At 43.0% G+C, this 19,394-nt stretch overlaps 1 protein-coding gene across 1 annotated transcript in view; it reads right to left on the bottom strand.

Moving 5' to 3' along the window:
- LOC110520213 (NEDD8-conjugating enzyme UBE2F) overlaps positions 1–15,803 on the bottom strand; it is a 90,017-nt gene extending 74,214 nt beyond the window's left edge. The window contains exons 1-4 of the mRNA XM_036974604.1: positions 15,580–15,803; positions 9,314–9,449; positions 2,414–2,443; positions 418–483 (exon numbers count right to left, since the gene is read on the bottom strand). Coding sequence (XP_036830499.1) covers positions 418–483; positions 2,414–2,443; positions 9,314–9,431 — 214 coding nt within the window. The 5' untranslated portion in view covers positions 9,432–9,449; positions 15,580–15,803. The remainder of the gene's footprint in view (positions 1–417; positions 484–2,413; positions 2,444–9,313; positions 9,450–15,579) is intronic.
- Between the last annotated feature and the right edge of the window lie 3,591 nt (positions 15,804–19,394).

Here is a 19,394-nt window from a genome sequence, read left to right on the forward strand (position 1 = left end):
TACAACTTTGGATAATGGTGACAATAGTCTAAAAGAACAGCACATGATTTTATTTTTATCAGTGTGATACTCAGCTGGCATGGAGTTTATGCCCTTTAAAAGCACTGCAGTCTGCAGCAATTAGAGAAATCGCTGATGTAGTCCATCTTAGACTTGACCTCCTGACCTCACTGATCCAGTTTAACTCTCAGAGGAGGTCAACGGTTTGGAGAATACAATTACTTAAGCGCTGCCACTGATTAAGAGCCTACTTCTAAAGGTTGACTGAAGGGATTAGAAACAGCTTCCAGACTGTCATCATACCTTACTATCCTAGTAACTAGCTCACTGCACACTTGTGTTATACAATTGTTATTTATGTAGGTCTACATACACACAGGTTGGCTATTAGTGAGATGGGGGCTGGTGGGGTCTTACCTGGAGAGACAGCCAGCTGAAAGTGATGTAGCTTGTTCTCATCAGGGAAGCTGGCTTTACACGTACCTAAGGTGGGGAGGTGGTGAGAGAGAGGATAAGGGCATATCTCTCAGTTGTTATTAGCCAACATTTACAGTTGAATTGATATTTTCTTGGAAATGTACATAGTTATCTTAAATTCAAATATATTATGTGTACATTATAAATCTAGGTCTACACTATCTTTGTTATCTCTATGTTATGCTAATACAGTACCGGTCAAACGTTTTAGAACACCTACTCATTCAAGGGTTTTTCTTCATTTTTACTATTTTCTACATTGTAGAATACTAGTGAAGACATCAACACTATCAAATAACATATGGAATAATGTAGTAACCAAAAGTATTGAACAAATCAAAATATATTTTACAATTGAGATTCTTCAAATAGCCACCCTTTGTGCACTGCTGTCATCAAGGCATTATTGGCATTCCCTCAACCAGCTTCACCTGGAATGCTTTTCCAACAGTCTTGAAGGAGTTCCCACATATGCTGAGCACTTGTTAGCTGCTTTTCCTTCACTCTGAGGTCCGACTCATCCCAAACCATCTCAATTTGGTTGAGGTCGGGGGATTGTGGAGGCCAGGTCATCTGACGCAGCACTCCATCACTCTCCTTATTGGTCACATAGCCCTTACACAGCCCGGAGGTGTGTTGGGTCATTGTCCTGTTGAAAAACAAATGATAATGGAACTAAGCCCAAACCAGATGGGATGGCGTATCACTGCAGAATGCTGTGGTAAACCTGCTGGTTAAGTGTACCTTGAATTCTAAATAAAATCACTGACATTGTCACCAGCAAAGCACACCCACACCTTCTCCTCCATGCTTCACAGTGGGAACCACATATGCAGAGAGCATCCGTTCACCCACACCGTGTCTCACAAAGACACCGCAGTTGGAACCAAAAATCTCAAATTTCGACTCCAGACCAAAGGATACATTTCCCCGGGCTAATGTCCATTGTGTTTCTTGGACCAAACAAGTCTCTTCAGTAGTGGTTTCTTTGCAACAATTCGACCATGAAGGCCTGAGTCACGCAGTCTCCTCTGAACAGTTAATGTTGAGATGTGTCTGTTACTTGAACTCTGAAGAATTTATTTGGGCTGCAATTTCTGAGGCTGGTGACTCTAATGAATGTGTCCTCTGCAGCAGAGGTAACTCTGGGTCTTCCATTCCTGTGGCGGTCCTCATGAGAGCCAGTTTCATCATAGCGCTTGATGGTTTTTGCAGATGCACTTGAAGAAACTTTCAAAGTTCTTGAAATTTTCCGTAATTACTGACCTTCTCTTTGCTTATTTGAGCTGTTCTTGCCATTATATAGACTTAGTCTTTTACCAAATAGGGCTACCTACTTTGTCACAACAAAACTGATTGGCTCAAAAGCATTAAGGAAAGAAATTCCACAAATTAACTTTTAATAGGACGCAACATTAATTGAAATGCATTCCAGGTGATACTGGTTGAGAGAGAATGCCATGAAGCTGGTTGAGAGAGAATGCCAAGAGTGTGCAAAGCTGTCATCAAGGCAAAGGATGGCTATTTGAAGAATCTCAAATATATTTTAATTTGTTTAACACTTTTTTGGTTACTACATGATTCCATGTGTTATTTCATAGTTTTGACGTCTTTACTATTATTCTACAATGTAGAAAATAGTCTAAATAAAGAAAAACCCTTGAATGAGTAGATGTTCTAAAACATTTGACCGGTGGTGTATATATATCAATGGAGCACTGTATTTGGCTATAAAAGTAAGAAGTAGAAGTCTATGATCATCATCCATTTTCCAGTGGCTCTTATTCTCCCCCTGGTGTTCAGACAGGAGCACTACAGCCGAGCCATCCACCGCTGCCTGCAACTGACTCTTCAGTTACTAATGAGCCATGGGAACATCAAACACATCATTCACATGAATCCGCAACTTTTTTTATGTTGCACTGCATACACTTACTAGGAAGGTTGGCTTCAAGTTCTGCAACTTCTGCAATATGAGAGAGAGAGACAGAGAGAGAGAGAGAGAGAGAGAGAGTCGTCAAACTAAAACTAAGAATCCTGATTGTGTGGGTAGCTAGGAGAGCGCAGTCAGTGGTGTGCACCAAATCCTAAGGGAACAACATCATATCCCACGCTCCCTTCCCTTCTCTCTCAGCCCCGTGTTGTTGGAATGCTACAAACTTACTAGAAAACACCCCTGCAAAAAAAAGTTACCTTATCATTCATAGGCTGAATGTGTGACTGAAACAAATATTATGAAATGGTAGCTACAGTAATTATTTACCTCATAAATCAGGTTGTAAATTAATCAAAACAAAGACAATATGATTGATAAACCTGCAGACAGTTCAGCAAATAATTTGTACCACAGTCAGGTTGTCTACAGTTTCAAGTTAATGTCACAGGCATTTCACTGTACTTGTGCACTTCTTGCAAACTCTAAATCCAAAAATACAGTAATCAATATAGCACTAAACATGAGAAAAAACAAAACAAGCAATAAAAATAAGACGACAAGTAAGTATATACAGGGTCAGTTCCAGAACCATAAATACAATGGGCAGGGACACTGGAGTGGAGGGAGGGAGATGTACAGTACAGTGGTGAGGTGACTAGGCATCAGTATATACTGTATGATAAACAGAGTAGCAGCAGTGTATATGATGATTGTATGAAAAGTTGAGTATAAATGTAAACTCATCAAAAAAAGAAACGTCCTCTCACTGTCAACTGCGTTTATTTTCGGAAAACCTAACATCTGTAGATATTTCTATGAACATAACAACTGAGACAAACTGAACAAGTTCCAGAGACATGTGACTAACAGAAATGGAATACTGTGTCCCTGAACAAAGGGGGGTCCAAATCAAAAGTAAGTCAGTATCTGGTGTGGCCACCAGCTGCATTAAGTACTGCAGTGCATCTCCTCCTCATGGACTGCCCCAGATTTGCCCGTTCTTGCTGTGAGATGTTACCCCATTCTTCTACCAAGGCACCTGCAAGGTCCCAGACATTTCTGTGGGGGGGGGGGGGGGGGGGGGGGGGCTAGCCCTCCCTCACCCTCCGATCCAACAGGTTCCAGACGTTCTCAATGGGATTGAGTGCCGGGCTCTCCGCTGGCCATAGCAGATCACTGACAGAATGAGCAGTATGGCTGGTGGCATTGTCATGCTGGAGGGTCATGTCAGGATGAGCCTGCAGGAAGGGTACCACGAGGGAGGAGGATGTCTTCCCTGTAACGCACAGCATTGAGATGGCCTGCAATGACAACAAGCTCAGTCCGATGATGCTGCGACACACCGCCCCAGAACATGACGGAGCCTCCACCTCCAAATCGATCCTGCTCCAGAGTACCCTAACCCTAACCCGAAACCAACCATCACCCCTAGTGAGACAAAACCGCGACTCATTAGTGAAGAGCACTTTTTGTCAGTCCTGTCTGGTCCAGCGACGGTGGGTTTGTGCCCATTGGCGACATTGTTGCCGGTGATGTCTGGTGAGGACCTGCCTTACAACAGGCCTACCAGCCCTCTGTCCAGCCTCTCTCTGCCTATTGTTGACAGTCTGAGCACTGAGGGACGGATTGTGCGTTCCTGGTGTAACTCGGGCAGTCGTTGTTGCCATCCTGTACCTGACCCGCAGGTGTGATGTTCGGATGTACCGATCCTGTGCAGGTGTTGTTACACGTGGTCTGCCACTGCAATGACGATCAGCTGTCTGTCCCGTCTCCCTGTAGTGCTGTCTTAAACAGAACCCAAACCGGCTGTGCGAGTGTGCCATCCTGCACCATTGTGCATACATTTATTTTGTCTCCCGACACCAAACGCGATCACGACACGCAGGTTCAAATATCAAAACAAACTCTATACCAATTACATTAATTTGTGGACAGGTGGAAAAGCATTAAACACTTATGGTACTTCAGTTAGTTAGCTTGCTAGCTAATTTGTCCTATTTAGCTAGCTTGCTGTTGCTAGCTAGCTATTTTGTCCTGGTTGTTATTTTCCATGAAATGCACAAGGTCCTCTACTCTACAATTAATCCACACATTAAACGGTCAAACTAATCGTTTCTAGTCATCTCTCCTCCTTCCAGGCTTTTTCTTCGCTTGGCAACTTTTATAAATTAGGTGCATTACCGCCACTGACCTCTTTCGTCTTTCAGTCACCCATGTGGGTATAACCAATGAGGAGATGGCACGTGGGTACCCGCTTCCTTCTGCAGGACTTGCAGCGTGATCTGCATCAGAAATAGAACTGATTTCTATTTTAGCCCTTGGCAACGCAGATGCTCGTTGGGGCGTGCGAGCAGTGTGGGTGCAATAATTGAATAACATAGATTTCTAAATGTATTTTGCAACGCAGATCTCAGCGATCACTGCTTCATTGCCTGTATCCGTAATGGGTCAGCGGTTAAACGACCTCCACTCATCACTGTCAAACGCTCCCTGAAACACTACAGCGAGCAGGTCTTTCTAATCGACCTGGCCGGGGTATCCTGGAAGGATATTGATCTCATCCCGTCAGTAGAGGATGCCTGGTTATTTTTTGTAATTTTATTATTATTTTTTTTTAATGCTAACCATCTTAAATAAGCATGCCCCATTCAAGAAATGTAGAACCAGGAGCAGATATAGCCCTTGGTTCTCCCCAGACCTGACTGCCCTTAACCAACACAAAAATATCCTATGGCGTTCTGCATTAGCATCGAACAGCCCCCGTGATATGCAGCTGTTCAGGGAAGCTAGAAACCATTATACACAGGCAGTTAGGAAAGCTAAGGCTAGCTGTTTCAAGCAGAAATTTGCTTCCTGCAACACTAACTCAAAAAAGTTCTGGGACACTGTAAAGTCCATGGAGAATAAGAACACCTCCTCCCAGCTGCCCACTGCACTGAAGATAGGAAACACTGTCACCACTGATAAATGCACTATAATTGAGAATTTCAATAAGCATTTTTCTACGGCTGGCCATGCTTTCCACCTGGCTACCCCTTCCCCGGTCAACAGCACTGCACCCCCCACAGCAACTCGCCTAAGCCTTCCCCATTTCTCCTTCTCCCAAATCCAATCAGCTGATGTTCTGAAAGAGCTGCAAAATCTGGACCCCTACAAATCAGCCGGGCTAGACAATCTGGACCCTTTCTTTCTAAAATGATCTGCCGAAATTGTTGCCACCCCTATTACTAGCCTGTTCAACCTCTTTCGTGTAGTCTGAGATTCCCAAAGATTGGAAAGCAGCTGCGGTCATCCCCCTCTTCAAAGGGGGGGACACTCTTGACCCAAACTGCTACAGACCTATATCTATCCTACCCTGCCTTTCTAAAGTCTTCGAAAGCCAAGTCAACAAACAGATTACAGACCATTTCGAATTTCACCATACCTTCTCTGATATGCAATCTGGTTTCAGAGCTGGTCATGGGTGCACCTCAGCCACGCTCAAGGTCCTAAACGATATCATAACCGCCATCGATAAGAAACATTACTGTGCAGCCGTATTCATTGATCTGGCCAAGGCTTTCGACTGTCAATCACCACATCGGCAGACTTGACAGCCTTGGTTTCTCAAATGATTGCCTCGCCTGGTTCACCAACTACTTCTCTGATAGAGTTCAGTGTGTCAAATCGGAGGGTCTGCTGTCCGGACCTCTGGCAGTCTCTATGGGGGTGCCACAGGGTTAAATTCTTGGACCGACTCTCTTCTCTGTATACATCAATGATGTCGCTCTTGCCGCTGGTGAGTCTCTGATCCACCTCTACGCAGACGACACCATTCTGTATACTTCTGGCCCTTCTTTGGACACTGTTAACAAGCCTCCAGGCAAGCTTCAATGCCATACAACTATCCTTCCGTGGCCTCCAATTGCTCTTAAATACAAGTAAAACTAAATGCATGCTCTTCAACCGATCGCTGCCTGCACCTGCCCGCCTGTCCAACATCACTACTCTGGACGGCTCTGACTTAGAATACGTGGACAACTACAAATACCTATGTGTCTGGTTAGACTGTAAACTCTCCTTCCAGACCCACATCAAACATCTCCAATCCAAAGTTAAATCTAGAATTGGCTTCCTATTTCACAACAAAGCATCCTTCACTCATGCTGCCAAACATACCCTTGTAAAACTGACCATCCTACCAATCCTCAACTTTGGCGATGTCATTTACAAAATAGCCTCCAATACCCTACTCAACAAATTGGATGCAGTCTATCACAGTGCCATCCGTTTTGTCACCAAAGCCCCATATACTACCCACCATTGTGACCTGTACGCTCTCGTTGGCTGGCCCTCGCTTCATACTCGTCGCCAAACCCACTGGCTCCATGTCATCTACAAGACCCTGCTAGGTAAAGTCCCCCCTTATCTCAGCTCGCTGGTCACCATAGCATCACCCACCTGTAGCACACGCTCCAGCAGGTATATCTCTCTGGTCACCCCCAAAACCAATTATTTCTTTGGCCGCCTCTCCTTCCAGTTCTCTGCTGCCAATGACTGGAACGAACTACAAAAATCTCTGAAACTGGAAACACTTATCTCCCTCACTAGCTTTAAGCACCAACTGTCAGAGCAGCTCACAGATTACTGCACCTGTACATAGCCCACCTATAATTTAGCCCAAACAACTACCTCTTGCCCTACACTATTTATTGTATTTATTTTGCTCCTTTGCACCCCATTATTTATTTCTACTTTGCACATTCTTCCACTGCAAATCTACCATTCCAGTGTTTTACTTGCTATTTTGTATTTACTTTGCCACCATGGCCTTTTTTTGCCTTTACCTCCCTTATCTCACCTCATTTGCTCACATCGTATATAGACTTGTTTATACTGTATTATTGACTGTATGTTTGTTTTACTCCATGTGTAACTCTGGGTCGTTGTATGTGTCGAACTGCTTTGCTTTATCTTGGCCAGGTCGCAATTGTAAATGAGAACTTGTTCTCAACTTACCTACTCGGTTAAATAAAAAAAATAAAAAAACCCTTGCGCACGTGACACGAGCGGTGTGGTCAGCCTATTAGGCGTGTCACAGTTCGGACATGGCAATTTATTGCCCTGGCCACATCTGCAGTCCTCATGCCTCCTTGCAGCATGCAGATGAGCAGGGACCCTGGGCATCTTTCTTTTGGTGTTTTTCTGAGTCGGTAGAAAGGCCACTTTAGTGTCCTACGTTTTCATAACTGTGACCTTAATTGCCTACCGTCTGTAGGCTGTTAGTGTCTTAACGACCGTTCCGCAGGTGCATGTTCATTAATTGTTTATGGCTCATTGAACAAGCATAGGAAACAGTGTTTAAACCCTTTACAATGAGCATGTGTGAAGTTATTTGGAGTTTTACAAATTATCTTTGAAAGACCGGGTCCTAAAAAGGGGGCTGTTTCTTTTTTTGCTGAGTTTATGTGTATATTATGTGTGTGTGAGCAAATGATGGAATGAGTGCTTGTATGTGTGTTGGAGTGTCAGTGTGTGTGTGTAGGGCCCTGAGAATGTGCATAGAGACAGTGCAAAAAAAGTAAATAAAAACAAGGGTCAACTCAGATGACTGTACAGTAACTGTAACCTCAACCTCACTAGGGAGTCCTGTGGGGAGAGAAGGGGTTACTCTTTTGTGTTCCCCTTTCCTTACTATCTCTGCCGGTGCCGAGGTGAGAAGTAACTTATCTTCCTCTAGGTACAGCTTAGGAGCTTCGATACAGTGCTGTGCAAGCAATATTAAAATAATAAATCATGACACAATTGTGAATGGACTGTCTGTACTGCATATGTATTATGAATGGGTACTGGGCTATTTCCATCAATACAATTCATTGGACTGATGCAGTTTCAGCTCCACACCTTTACAGAAAGAAAAGCATGTTCCCTCCCTCAGATCTCAGAGGGAGTATTGGACTGTGTACTTTGTGGCAAACTGCCTTCAGTGGATGTTAGGGTGAATGATTAAAAGAGGATAAACTTTGGACATTATGCCCCAGTGGTAAGACACAAAACAGTAATAGCTACGGACAAGGAGGTAGAGAAGGAGGGAGGTGGAGAAAGAGGAGGGAGGACACATGTGAATCTGTCAGGGAGTCTAGAGGAGCGGATGACGACGAAGCTACATCCGGACAGTGTTCCTGTTCTGCTAACGTTCAAAGCCCACCTCCTCAATCACTAGACAGATAGGCACAACCAGAGATGTTTGACTCTAGCTAGCTATTCAGGAAACTCTAGAGGAAGTGGTAAAATGTGACCTTGCGACGGTATCGGCTCTGCACTGTGTAGGCTAAGAGCATCCAAACATAACAGACAACTCAAATGACAGACATAATTTGACAACTTTTTCTGCCCTTGATGGGGAATTTGTCTTGACCTGACCAACACAGGAAATTAACAAAAATAATAAAAGCCATTAATGTAACTCAAAGAAGAAAAAAAAATACTTGGAGGAATCACAGAGAAGAAACTGATGAAAGAACATCCACAGTGACTGAACAGAAAGACATCCATTCTCCTTTGCATAAGATGGGCTTCTGACCTGGAATTTGAATGGATTTTTAAAGAAAGCAGAACTACAGAGTTTGAAACAGAACATGGAGTGTGGAGGAATAAAATTAGAGGAGATTGGTCAAGGACAGACGATTAAGGGACTGGGATGGTGAGACTATAGAGAAGAAGAGTGAGCAACAGGAATACAGGGATCAAAATGTAAAGAACTAAAGACAGTGTGAAAAGATTAAAAAAGAAAGACGGACAGATTTGAATTTCTTTGAAATTCATGAGAAGAGCATTAGGTTCACCCAGATGCTAGAAGTCTGAAAATACTAACTGGAGGAGATGGATAGATACATTTACAGAAGGTCATGTGTGTTGTACCTTTGATGAGCAGCCGGTCCCTGATAGAGACTCTGTGAGAGGAGTCGGAGGGGCCCCCAGGGGCCCTGCCAGTCTTCACCCCCTCGTCCCTCTTCAGTTTACTGGCCAACGTCAGCATGGCTACCCTACGCTCTCTCTTGAAAACACACAATAACAGCAGTGGATCAGTGTGGGACATGATGCATAAGAGACAGGGATGTAGTGATATTACAATACAATATGACCAATTCATAATAGTAGTAGGCTATAGACAACATGAAAGGAGAAATAAAAGAACGAAATAAGCCTGAATACACTTCCCTTTGCTTGATGTTCACATTACATGAAGTGAGGTCTTGCCAGAGCGTGTACAGGTGCTAACTGCTACCCACAAAGCCCTTTGTCCCACCAGCGTGTGGCTGGGTATGTTAGTTGTGTCTTCTTGTCCCCTGCAGGCCCAGTGGAATTGGGACACTTAGCACCCCTGGGACTCAAAAAGTCACTGCATCCCCCATATGCCACTGCAGCAACAAAGTTGCTGAGAACAGCAGTGGCTGCTCAATCACATAACCTGATGACTTATTCATGCACCTGCAACATTCACTGTCGATAGGAACTACATGTGATGTGAAACATGTCTGATAGACTGGCACACCTAACGGAATTAATCCAAAAATCACTTAGCTTGGCCACCGGCAGCCAGAACCCAAGTCAGCTACTTGATGTTAACACTGTCATGCGAGACCACAAAATCAGTGGTATTCAGTTATAACAAGACTTCTTTGTGGAGCTACCTTCCATTGTACTTTCGCCAGTGCTGTTACTTAGCCTACATAGAGTTTGACAGTTTAATAGTGATTAGTCATTTAAGTCAGAGTTAATTCAAGCATTACTCTAAAACACAAAGCCCATGTCTGATAGCTCCTCTGTGTGTTTTAATGGGCTGAACTTCTCCTCAATCACTTCCCTATGCTACATTCTACCACCACAGAGAAGAGACCAACCAACCAGCACTTGACCTTCAGCAAACAGAAACACTGTTGTCACAAAGAACAACTCTAGCTAACAACTTACACCTTGCATTCCCTTTAGGTGTGCAGTTGGATATGGGCTAGGTGTAAAGCAATGTCCCAGTGGCTTGGGCAGGAGGCAGGCTAGGGTAAAGGCATAGAGGTTAGGTGTTGTTTTCAAACCAAGTCCCAACAGTAACCATTTCCCAAGTCAGTCCTTATGGACCCAGATTCGTCCTAGTCGAATTCATGTTTGTCCCAGACATAACAGAAAACGACATAACTGCTTAAAAACATTAAGGGGAGAGGTAGTATTAACTTCCCAGCTGTTCCCGCCTTTGATCACAATGTGTAGACTAATCCCAGCCAGGCTAATTAAGAGGAAATAATAAAGAGTTTACACTGATTAGGTGTTCTATATCCAATTAGACTGACACTGAGAGATGGTACACAGGGCTGCAGGCACTCTTTAAGGGGTACGGAGACGGTTGATTTGGAGCGTATCGCAGTGTTGCAATGTAATTTTTCGTCACAAAAATGGAGGCTTCGTGTACTAGTCTCCGAAATCCAACGTACAGTACTCCTGCGCATATGAAAAGTGCCATGCTTCATTTTAGACGTGATTCATACGTGATTCTAGGCTACTTTGAAATTTGAAAACAGCTGTAGCCCTTTACTTTTTTTTCTTCTTCTATGTGACAAAAAATGACAACATTCTATTTTTAGCTGATATGGGAGCGAATACATTGAAGCAGCATATCAAATTTGATAATGTTGTAGGTCACACTGGAGTCTTTCCACCTCCAAAAGCACAAGAAAGAGCAGACACCATCTAAGATTGTTTCTGTAGTTAGAAAAGTAACATTTGCATTCTTGAAACATTATTTTGTTGGAATATAATTAAAGAAATTAAACTAATTGATTGCACCGAAATTGGCCATTTTAATTTATAGGACTCACATAATCTATATATATATCTATATATATATAGATCCTAACATCCGATTTGGACCATTGGTCTAATTCTTCCCAACAATGATCAAAAGCCGCCAACGGACCCCACACCAATCCCACCCCAACAACCAGTATACAGTATCAGTTATGTCTCCGTGTCATCCTTCGTAATGTAATCTATGTGAAGCTGGTGATGTTGTATTTCCCGTTTGGAGAAATTAGCCATTGAAGTCGATTGCATTATTTAACGTAAATGTGTTAAATAAAACAGTGTGTTCGGCCCGCCTTTTCCTGTAGTCTACGATCAGCTACGTAGTCTTGCTCACATTGAGGGAGAGGTTGTTGTCCTGGCACCACACTGACAGTTAGTTCTCTGACATCCTCCCTATAGGTTGTCTCATCGTTGTCGGTGATCAGGCCTACCACTGTTGTGTCATCAGCAAACTTAATGATGGTGTTGGAGTCGTGTTTCGCCATGCAGTCGTGGGTGAACAGGGAATACAGGCGGGGACTAAGTACACACCCCTGAGGGGCCCCAGTGTTAAGGATCAGCATGGCAGATGTGTTGTTGCCTACTCTTACCACCTGGGAGTGGCCTGTCAGGAAGTCCACGATCCAGTTGCAGAGGGAGGTGTTTAGTCCCAGGGTCCTTAGCTTAGTGGGCACTATGGTGTTGAACGCTGAGCTGTAGTCAATGAACAGCATTCTCACATAGGTGTTCCTTTTGTCCAGGTGAGAAAGGGCAGTGTGGAGTGCGATTGAGATTGCGTCATCTGTGGATCTGTTGGGGCGGTATGCAAATTGGAGTGGGTCTAAGGTGTCCCGAGAGGATGCTGTTGATGTGAGCCATGACCAGCCTTTCAAAGCAATTCATGGCTACTGACGTGAGTGCCACTGGCGGTAGTCATTTAGGCAGGTTAGCTTCGCTTCCTTGGGCACAGGGATTATGGTGGTCTGCTTGAAACATGTAGGTATTACAGACTCGGTAAGGGAGAGGTCGAAAAGGTCAGTGAAGACACCTGACAGTTGGTCCTCGCATGCTTTGAGTACACGTCCTGGTAATCCGTCTGGCCCAGCGGCTTTGTGAATGTTGACCTGTTTAAAGGTTGTTTTTTTTACACAAAGTTGCAAAGAAAGTATTGTGATCCATTTAATAAACACAGGAAACCACTTTCACACTGATTTATGGTAAATGATGCAAGCAACTTCAATGGCTCATTTCTCTAAACGGGGGGGGGGGGGGGTAAAAATAAATAAATAAACATTTAAATCACCAGGAATACACTTCAAAGGATGAAAAAGCTATACTTCAAGCTGGAGCTCCAAACTACTTGTCAGATACAGAGAAATGATACTGTCGTGGTTGTTGGGGTGGGATTGGCATGGCGTGTGAGGGGGACCATGGGTGGCTTTGGACCATTTTATTGGCTACCACACATTTTACTCAATGGCAGGAAGAAGTTTGGTCCATATTGGATGTTGAGTACTATATTTGTCAAATATTATGCGAATCCTATAATTTAAAAGGGCTAAAAGGTGTCCAATGCTCCAAAAATCCAACTCCACCCACAAGCGTAGATCAATTGAGTGAAGCTTGTATGGGCCTTTGGACTCTTGACTTTAATCAGCTTGTTTACTGTGTTCTCAGTAGTCAGCTCAGAATCATAAAACACGGGACGAGATGTTAAAAACTGTCCATTGTGCCAATAGATGGAATGCACTCGCATGAGATTTGCCGTGATGTTGACAGAGTGGCATGGGAGGTTTATTTCTTAGACTGGGTTAAGATGTCAATTTTGGGACACATCCTCAGTAGTGTCTTACAATGAGAAGATGGTTGGCATGATGCAGGGTTAAACTCTATCAACACACCTGGATGCACTGTTATCTAGGGCCATTGAGGAGCTGTGTTGCTGAAATCCCCCCCAAATGCTTGGCAGCAGACGACAAACTGTCGGGGGTGATGCAGCACAGAAGCACAACAACACAGCGGCTCAGTGTGACCAACTTGTAATTTCTGTACGAGTCATTCGCCCGCTATGAGACTGGCCATCCCGATAGGGTTATTCTCTTAGTTCAGCTCTGAGTGGATGTCATATTTGGCTAGTGGCTAGGACTGCTACCCAGAATAATTTAAATAGTTCAGCTTGAGTTGAAGAATCACTGACTGACTAGCCTACTCAGTTTCAAACAAAGGAATGTGTCTGAATCGGCATGCATTCATGCTGCACTAAGAACTGCAGTCAATCCTGTTCTTGAACAAGTTCAAGGCAAAGTTTATGATGAAGTTGTTTCAATCCATCAAATCATCCTTGTTCTGAATGTAAAAGGAACAAAAACCACCAGGCCTGGGATGTCTGCACCTGAACCAGAATATCAACCCCAAAATCTTAAAATGAATAGGCCCTGGCGCACTAGGCTGCCTGTGCCTATGTAGAGTGAGTGCTTGTGTTTATAGGAGTGACAGAGGCCTAGGTATCAGATATCAGTGTGCCCATGAAATGTGCCCAGTATGACCCCCACCTGCTTCAGCTGTCACTGCCTGCCTGCCAGCACTACAGGGCAGGCTCACGTACTGTAGCTTTGTCCCCCGACAAGGGATTCTGTTGTTGGGACATTGGGCATGTAAAAATGGCTTGGTGGAGCCATCTGAGCGGTTGGCTATAGATTCCCTTACCTGCTAGTGACTTAATGCTGATTGACTACATTTCTGACTCACTACAGGTTGTCCGGCAAGAACAAGGCAGATGTTCCATATCCAGAGTTTTATTCTCACCACCACACAGTTGTACACACATACAAAGAAGTAATCTTGTGGTTCTATAAAAGGAAAGAAAAAAAACACATTAATGGAAGCTAATACAACTGATCTACACATAGCCAACGATCTGTATCGGCCCAATGTCCCAACAAAATCTCTCGTTGCGGCACGAAGCTAGCTCAAAGTGCAGTCTGCACAGGGCCTACATTTAGGCCTAACTTAAAAGCCATTTGTCCTAGCTATGTTAACAGACAGACAATGTAAGTAATTCCACAGCATGTTCACAATAGATTGGTTGTTAATTTCCCATAGCACAGCTACCAGTGTCTTTCTTTCTCAATTTCATTGCATTGTACTTACTTTCCGGTTGGTCCTTTTGCAGGTAGGAATGTGAGACAATATAATTGACAGGAAAGTAGAATGAAATACAATGTTCAAAGTACTGGCAGTGCTTTCAGATTTCTATCACGTGAAGCATGGGCAAAATAAGAAAATACATGCACGCCGCACAAGGATACTTGCCAAGCTTGTGCACAAGTTTAAATGGTTCTGCACAAGCTTCAGGTGATAGAAATCTGAAAGCACTACCAGCACCTTGAAAAGTTGATTGAATTATACTTTCCTGTGGAAACCACACAGACAACAGGTAAAGTAAGATAAAATATCATTGTATTCAACATTCTGGCTTGTAGAGATAGTGCAAGGAAACTTTTGCCTGTTCCTAGCACTCATTTATGTCAGAAGTTGAATCCAATAAAATTCACCGTTGGGTCTCCAGGCTACTTAGGCTTCAGCTAAATGAAAGCAGGGCAGAGCTGCACTGCACCAAGGCAGGCAGTCAACAAGCTAAGACTCCCCATATAGTTATGTAATGCCAGGATTATGATGCTTTTGACAAATAAACAAGAAGTGAAACTCAGGACTTAGTTAGGGTGCGGCAAGGAAGGCGATACTTGCACAGATAGCTAAAGCATAGCTAGTTACACAGCAAGAAAACACTGATAAATAACGTTAGCTAAGATTAGTTGTGACATCCGTGTAGTAAACATATTTAGCTAACGTTAACTAGCTAACTTTACACAATGTTTCCTGTGTAGTAGCTAAAGTTAGCTACTGTCGTGCTAAAAATGCAATGACATCACATATGAAGCTTACTAGGTAGCTAGACAAGTAATATTTAGGAAGCTACTTATTTAATCACTCCCGCAATCTAGTTAGCTATGGGTTTAGTTTAGCTAGCTAACTTTAGTAAGCTACATACCAACATAGTAGAGTAGTTAAGATGTTAACGTTAGCCGCTAGAAACCTAGGTAGGTAGCAGGAAACGTAGCTACCAACTGGCTAGCCAACGTTAGCTATCGAAATATGCACTAACTTTCAGTGTTACAATGTTAGACTGGGATGACAACTGGATCGATTCATAAAAACACACCTAAGGGTGATAGCTATGTTTCTACCAGAGATATCTAGTTATATAGCTATTGTTTTTATCGAATGAAATGTCACTTGGCTTGCTAGCAAGCTAGGCGAACATGCTAGCTAATGTCTGCCCCGTTGTTTACCTGCTGTCTCAGAGAAACGCTCCCTCTACACCATAATCAACGACACTCGGAATCAAGCCTCTTGCTGCACCTGCAGCGACAGATTAAAACTGAATTTCCGTCGCCAAACAACCTCTCAAATATATAATGAGAAATGTTAATACTGAAATGTAAAAAAGCTGACAATCAGTTGTAACAACTCCGCTGCCGGTGTCATTAACGGAAGTGCAGGGATTGTTCCGTTAGTTATTGTTGTCCGGCCAAATATCAAATAAAACATGTGTTCCGCTAGACAAATAAAATGAAATAGGCAACACAGTTGGGCAAAATATGTAACACATCATTATTATGTTATGTAGACAACACAATATTTTATTGTTTTTTAAACGGTAAGGTGATTATTTGTTGGAAAAATATGCCAGCATGTTCATCATGGCTTTATCTGACAATATGTTGTGTCATTTTCAGCACAGGATACATTTCAGTAGTTGTCTGTTTTACAGTTCCAGCTTGCAGTCACAATCGACAACTGAATGCATAAAACAGAACCGGAAAAGTCATTCACACAAAAATACATGAAATCGCCCAAATAATTGTTTTGTAAATTATGTTTTTTAGTTACATACCATGTTAAGATTCAGATTCAGATCAACTTTATTATCCCACCAGGGGGAAATTCATTTGGTCATATGCTTAAAGAGACAGTGCATAAAACATGAAAACACAGAAACAACACAATATAATTCATTCAAAGTGCTGTAGCTAAACATTTAAAGTGAAAGTGCAATATACGGCATACTCGAGGGACCAAAATACCATCTATTACACAGCCTAATGGCAGTTGGAATAAAATAGTCTATATAGCTATCCGTTTTAATTTACTTTGAAGAAGTCTCTTTCCCCTTGTCCGGCTGCTGTTGTGACTGAATTTTGAATGAAGATGATGAGTACTGTCCTGTAAAATGCTTTCAAGTTTTAGGAGGATGAGTTTTGTGTACAGATTGGTAGCTGATTCTTGATCTATACCAATTATCCTTACCACTGTCCTTATCAAGCGCTGAAGCTTGACTTGGTCTTGCACTCTCATGTTTAAAAACATGCATATCAGACCAAAGGACAGCACACTCTGTTTTATTTCACCTTTATTTAACTAGGCAAGTCAGTTAAGAACAAAATCTTATTTACAATGACGGTCTACCAAAAGGCAAAAGGCCTCCTGCAGGGATGGGGGTTGGGATTAAAAATAAAAAATGTAATAAAAATATAGGACAAAACACACTTCACGACAACAGAGACACCACAACACTACATAAAGAGAAGACTAAGACAACAACATAGGATGGCAGCAACACATGAAAACACAGCATGGTAGCAACACAACATGACAACAACATGGTAGCAACACAACATGGCAGCAACATGGTAGCAGCACAAAACATGGTACAAACATTATTGGTTACAGACAATACAAAACATCATGCGAAGCAGCCACAACTGTCAGTAAGAGTGTCCATGATTGAGTCTTGTCTTTGAATGAAGAGATGGAGATAAAACAGTCCAGTTTGAGTGTTTTTTGCAGCTCGTTCGAGTCGCTAGCTGCAGCGAACTGAAAAGAGAAGTGACCCAGGGATGTGTGTGCTTTGGGGACCTTTAACAGAATGTGACTGGCAGAACGGGTGTTGTATGTGGAGGATGAGGGCTGCAGAAGGTATCTCAGATAGAGGGTTGTGAGGCCTAAGACGGTTTCATAACCCTGCAGGACAGATTTATAGAACATTTGTAAGACATGGCAGTCGACTTTACAATGGTTCAGTTTGCATTAAAAAAAAAACATTGTTGCAATTTCTTCATCTTTGCAAAGGCACAGTCATTTAATTTCAGTTTGTCTATTTCAATTCCCAGGTACTTACTTATATGTGGTCACTCTATCGACTGAATCCCCATTGATCTTCGTAGAGGGTAGTGGAGTTTTGTTTAATCTGAAATCAATTTCCTTCTCTTTTGTTTTCTTAATGTTTATTTCAAGAAAGTTATCTGCGCATCACTAGACACATTTTGCAGTTTCTCTGTCAAAACATTGAACAGAGGCTTGGTCTGGGTGGAGGAAACCCACAACAGCGGTGTCATCTGTATATTAAAATAAATGTGTGGGCTGTGTCGTTTGAGTACAGTCTGTACTGTATCGGTGAAAGTACACAACCTTGAGGGGCTCCCGTGTTCACCGTTCTAGATGTAGAGAAGGCAGAGTTAAACTTTACTTGATGAGTATGGTTCACAAGGAAACCCCACCAGTAAGTGGGGTTGGATGGTGTTAAACGAGCTATTGAAGTCAATTAATAACATTTTCACTAGACTATTTGCCTTTTCTAACTAAGCAATAAGGCCAGAGGAGGTTTGGTATATGGCCAATATACCACGGCTAAGGGCTGTTCTTATGCACGATGCAACGCTGAGTGCTAGAACACAGCCCTAAGCAGTGGTATATTGGCCATATATCACAAACCCTTTGGTGCCTTATTGCTATTATAAACTGGTTATCAACGTAATTAGAACAGTAAAAATAAATGTTTTCTCATACCCATGGTATACGGTCTGATTTACAATGGCTTTCAGACAATCTGCAGTCAGGGCTCGAACCACCCAGTTTATAAATGTTCTTGTAAACTGGGTGGTTCAAGCCCTGAATGCTGATTGGCTGACAGCTGTTGTATATCAGACCGTATACCACAGGGATGACAAAACATGTATTTGTACTGCTCTAATTACGTTGGCAACCAGTTCATAATAGCAATAAGGCACCTCGGGGGTTTGTGGTATATGGTAAATATACCAAGGCTAAGTGTAAGGACCGATGCTGGAGATGAGAAGTAAGTACAGGGAGTGATGGAAAACGGACATCAAACAAAACAAGAACGGCGTCTGGATGGGGGGAACAAAACGACATTATGACAATAATGCTGACACGGGGAACAAAACTGAGGAAGAGACAGCTATAGAGGGGGCAATCAACAACGTGAAGCAGTCCAGGTGAGTCCAATGAGCGCCCATGCGAGTAATGATGGTGACAGGTGTGCGTAGTGATCGGCAGCCTGGCTCCCTCGAGCACCAAGGAGGGGGAGCGGGTGCAGGCGTGACACTAAGGGCTGGTTCCAGGCACTCCGCATTGAGTCATGAATAAGAACAACCCTTAGCTGTGGTAAATTGGCCATATGTTCAGTGACAGCTGGAACATCTTCTGGAACAGTTAAGCGAGATGGTCTGCGCATGCCTGAAGTGCCTTGCTGCTGACGCCGTAGGTACCATATGATTATCGTGGGTTGACACGTTGAAAGTATTGCTTGACGTCATTCACAGAGATCTGTATATCAACAGCTGGTATGCTGTCTATACTGTCCAAGGCCACTTTCTGCTGCGATGTAAAATCACACGTCAAACCTACAGTCGTGGCTAAAGGTTTGAGAATGACACAATTAAGAGAATGACACAAAGTCTGCTGCCTCAGTTTGTATGATGGCAATTTGCCATGCAAATAAATTGAATCCCCAAAAAACATTTCCACTGCATTGCAGCCCTGCCACAAAAGGACCAGCTGACATCATATGTCAGTGATTCTTTTGTTAAGGTGGTGCTTGGAATCATTGTTCTTTCTCTGTCAACCATGTTTACCTGCAAGGAAACACATGCCGTCATCCAAATCAACCATTTATCGGATCATCAAGAACTTCAAGGAGAGCAATTAAATTGTTGTGAAGAAGGCTTCAGGGCACCTAAGAAAGTCCAGCAAGCGCCAGGACCATCTCCTAAAGTTGATTCAGCTGCGGGATCGGTGAACCACT

The sequence above is a fragment of the Oncorhynchus mykiss genome, chromosome 3 (assembly GCF_013265735.2).
Source record: "Oncorhynchus mykiss isolate Arlee chromosome 3, USDA_OmykA_1.1, whole genome shotgun sequence".
NCBI lineage: Eukaryota > Metazoa > Chordata > Actinopteri > Salmoniformes > Salmonidae > Oncorhynchus > Oncorhynchus mykiss.